At 36.0% G+C, this 4,614-nt stretch overlaps 1 protein-coding gene across 1 annotated transcript in view; it reads left to right on the top strand.

The window, feature by feature from the left end:
• The first annotated feature begins 3,003 nt into the window (after nt 1–3,003).
• The window catches only part of LOC107490465 (uncharacterized), a 2,300-nt gene continuing 689 nt past the window's right edge, over nt 3,004–4,614 (top strand). The window contains exon 1 of the mRNA XM_021143973.1: nt 3,004–4,189. Coding sequence (XP_020999632.1) covers nt 3,004–4,189 — 1,186 coding nt within the window. The remainder of the gene's footprint in view (nt 4,190–4,614) is intronic.

The raw sequence follows: 4,614 nt of genomic DNA, 5'->3' as shown, positions 1-4,614 counted from the left end.
AATAATTGCATAGAAATATACCATCCATCTCTTACATACTTTTTTATTAAATGATATCTTAGTCCAGTTAAGGAAAGGTTCTTTCAATGTCCTTGGGCACGTCCATTATCTTCCAACAAATGACAGCCAAACACATAAAACCTGTCAAGAAAAATCACAATCAAAAAATAAATGGTAATCATATTCAACACTTTTATTACATAACATACATTCAACATCTTTCCGGTTGATAACTCCTAATCGAGTCGGTCTATTCTTTGTATTGAACTTTTCAATCAATACAAATTAGATAAAAAGTTCAACTTTTAGTAGTACTAACCTTTTTTAAATTGACCTAGTAAAACTGTAATTTACATAACGCTTTATGTTAGTATTTTTTAAATTGTCTTAATAAAACTGTAATTTGCATAACGCTTTATATTAGCATTGTTTTAATTAGGGGTGCACATGAGCCGGGTGAAGCCGGGTTCGATGGGACCCAGACCCGACCCGAAATATACACCGGGTCTATTTATTAGACCCGAACCCGATCCTAGACCCGATGAAACCAATACACTTTCGGGCCACAATTATACCGGGTGAAAACCGGGCCGTTAACATTACATTCCGTTGATACCTTCTTGTAAGCTAGCATGTAAAAATATCTAAATTTCCAAGACTCCAACTATTATTTAACATAGTAAAATTCACTTAGAAAAATATAACAAGAACCAACCCTTCTTTAAAATTAAAGCATAACCACAATCAATACTAAAGCAAAACTACAATCAATACTAATATTGTCTAATAATACCAAATATTTAAATCAATACAAATAACACAATATTATGCATTAGTCTAAAGTCTTATGCATTCTAAACATAAAACATTAACTTATAGTCTTATAATGACTAATAACACAAAATATTAAGGTTTACAATACTTAAATTCCACATAAGAATAGTCATGATCCATCACTAATAACACAAAATATTAATTCTGTATGATGACCGGGCCACCGGGCCGACTTCGGGTGACCCGAACCATGGCCCGGACCCGACCCGAAATAATGACTAGGTCTATTTTTGAGACTCTTACCCGATCCTAAACCCAATAAAACCACACCAAATTAGCTCCTAAAGTGTTTAGGATCGAACCGGACCTTCGGACCGGACCGGGTCTATGCACCCCTAATTTTAATAATAATTGGTGAGAACCGTGAATTCCAGAACCGAGCACAACATTTATCCCCTTTCTTGCTCTCTCTATATGCAACACATTAAAAAAAAAAATACTAAGTGAATAAATTATTTTTTAACATAAAAACTAAGTTTTTTTTTAATTCTTTTTCTTTTTTTTCTTCAACTAAATTTTTTATTATTAATTATTAAGCTATTAGACCAATTTAACTGAATTTGATAATAACTTATTCATATAATATCATCAAATATTAAAATACATATGATTGTAACTATAATAGGTATAAATGTTATTGGTTGATCCCTCCTCTATGTATATAATATTTAAATTGAAAATTTTAAAATATAAAAATCTAATAATAAATTTGGAGAAATTGCAGAAAAAACTTTTAATTAACTAAACCTATTTTTAACCTAAAAAATCTTAAACTTTATCCAACAATTAGGAATTCTCATCCTAAATATATGCATTTTGGCTTCCAAATCCAAACGGGTAAAAAACATTTGAGCTTGGATTGCAACTACCTACCCAATTAGTAACCTCAGTAAAATCTATTCTTGAATGCTAAAAGAATTGAAATCAAAGAACACAATAGCTCTCCCAAAAAACTTATACTACATGAATAAATAAATAAATAAATAACTAAAAAACAAAGATTCGAATTAAACTTAATTGATACCCGTAAGAAAAAAAAGAAAAAGAAAAAAGTACATCACCAAGGAACCTAGTCTCTCACACAACACAAAAATACAAAAACCAAAATAGTGAAAACCTTTGATCCAGAGCAAACAGCATCACCACCCTCAAAATTTTCAATTCACCAGCACAAACCAAACCACAATAGCTGCGAGGCAAAAGGAACAACAAAGGGAGGAAGCGTAGGTTGCTACCCCTCCAACACCACCACCATCTTCCACCTTCACCCATCAAAAAGCCTTTCCACGCAACAACATCAACAATAACAACACCACCATCACCAACGAATAGGCACTGCTACCAGGTCCTCTCTCTCTCTCTCTTTCTCCCCATTTCAAAAATTCCTTTCTTTTTGGGACCCCATTTTTTTGGGGGGACCCCATTTTCGTTTTCCTTCGTATTTCACCAAAAGACGGTAAATGATTAAGGAACGTGAATGCACAGATCTTGATGGCAACTGGGTCTCGCTGAAAAATCCCAACTTCGCAAAAACCTTGCTTTTTATTTTTAATCTTTTATTTAGGCACTGGCGTAAAGATCTGTGGTACCCATTTCGTTGATTTCAGCTTTTCTTGTGTTTGCAGTGGTGCCGGATCGGCGATTGGGGTATCTATCTATCTCGAGAGCTTTGGCCGGCACCTTGTGTTGGCGGTTTTTGGTTTTTTGTTTTTTTGAAGCAACAGCAAGCATCCTTTGACATAGGTTTCGTTGTTTTTAAGGAACAGAATCCAAGTTTGATAATTTTTATTTTGCTGTCCTTGTGGTTGTTGAAGGATTTTTCCTCTCTCCCCCCTCCTTTTTGTTGTGTTGGTGAAGAAACAAGGATTTAGTTTCTGGGGTATGTTTTTAGGTGCAATACCTGGGACTCATGATAGTTCTGCCACTTGGTTTTGATTGGTACAAGAGGTAGGTGAGCTTTTGAAGTGCTCTCTCTCCAAACCTTGCGGATTTTTTAAATTTTTTAATGGGTATGTGTTCATAAGAAAATAATTGTTGCTATATGGGAATGTGCATTGACGTCTTTTTGGTTGTGGTATTTATCTGTAGATTGGAATGGAAGTTCTTTTGTGGATGCTTTTGAAGTATTTGTGTGTGTTTTTATTTGTTTAGGTTGGTAGCAGCTTAGAAATGTCAGACCCAAATTCAGTTGATGTGATTTTGGAATTTCTGAGGAGGAACCGGTTCACCCGGGCTGAGGCAGCCTTGCGTAGTGAACTCGGCAACCGTTCTGATGTGAATGGGTTCCTTCAGAAGCTTAAATTAGAGGAAAAGGAATTGTGTAATGTGTCACATGATGATAAGGGGACGACAGTGCTAGAAAGCCGTGGCTCGGATTCTCGTGATAGTGTTGATGGTTCTAAAGAGCTGATTGTGAAGGAAATAGAGTATGGAACTAGTAGAAATAATGTTGAAAGCAAAAGGAAAGCTGCTGCTTCTACAGGGGAGCGTAATCAATCCAACGAAGTGGGTGGAACAAGTGACAAAAACTTCAGTTTCTCAAAGGGTTCGGAGGACAATCTTCTTGATTTGAACTCATGGAAGTTTGGCCCTGGAAATGGTCCAGCGGAGCCTTACCAAACTTATGGTGGGAGTGGGGCTAGTAATATGTTGAAGACCCCAATGTCTCAGCAATCAAAATCTCAAACAAGTGAAGCTGTTGATGCAGCCAACAGGAAAGCAAAATCTGGGGAGGAAAATGCTGTGCCTATGGAAAGAAATTCCACTTGGCTTGGAAGTACAAAGTATGAGCTCATTCAAAGCAAAGAACCTAGGGAACTGGATCGACAGCTAAAATTTAGTAGTTCTTCTCTGAAAGAGAACTTGGTTGATAATGCTTTGTCGAGAAATGATGATAATGTGAATTTGTCATTGGACCCGTGGAAAGATTGTTCCGTGAAGACTGTTTTCCCGTTCTCAACGGGAGCAGGGGATGTGTCTACGAGCTATAATGGGTCAACTTATTTAGGCAGAAAAGAGGAGAAGAGAAAGGAAGAAACAAGTGATGCCAGAGCAGCAATAAAAGAGCAGGTGGATGAAGTGGGGAGGGCTTTGTACTTAGGAAAGTTGCAAGGCAGTTCCGAACAGAATAATTTCAGCAGCCTAAGTTTCCCTCTTTCACCAGAGAACCAGAAGGAAGAATTTCCTCGGCTTCCTCCTGTTAAAATCAAGTCAGAAGATAAGCAGTTGGCTATTAATTGGGAGGAGAAGTTTGAGCGCGATGGACTGTCCGCAAAACTCAGTGGTTCTACTGACAACACTTTGCTTATTGGGTCATATTTGGATGTGCCCATTGGACAAGAAATTAAAACTGCAGGTAAGCTTTTTTAACATCTTAAGAATATTATTAAATTGGTTAAAATATCATATCTTTCCATTATTCTTTGCAATTTAATTAGTTATTTCCTTTTATTTTGGGACTCAAATGTTGATATGATAGATTTACATGCTTGGTGACAATTTTCCCTTTTTCTGTCTAAGGATGTTGTTTCTTGTAGTTCTATTTCTTATGTTCCTTTGCAAACTAGACTTGATATTTCAAGTGTTAGATCTATTTAGTTGGCTTCTTTGTATTATGAAGTTTGCAGTTGTGACAGTTTGACATACTTGTTCATTTCATGCTAATTGCTGTAACTCATTTAGCTAGTCCTTGTTAGATTTTCTTTTGGTTGATCAAGTTAGGATTTATGTTTGGAATGGATTTAGTTGCCATTTTGACTTTAGAGTTCAATTGGTGATTTA

The sequence above is a fragment of the Arachis duranensis genome, chromosome 5 (genome assembly GCF_000817695.3).
Source record: "Arachis duranensis cultivar V14167 chromosome 5, aradu.V14167.gnm2.J7QH, whole genome shotgun sequence".
NCBI lineage: Eukaryota > Viridiplantae > Streptophyta > Magnoliopsida > Fabales > Fabaceae > Arachis > Arachis duranensis.
Note: the sequence above shows the minus strand (reverse complement) of the source record. Positions and strands in the feature narration are given on the sequence as shown.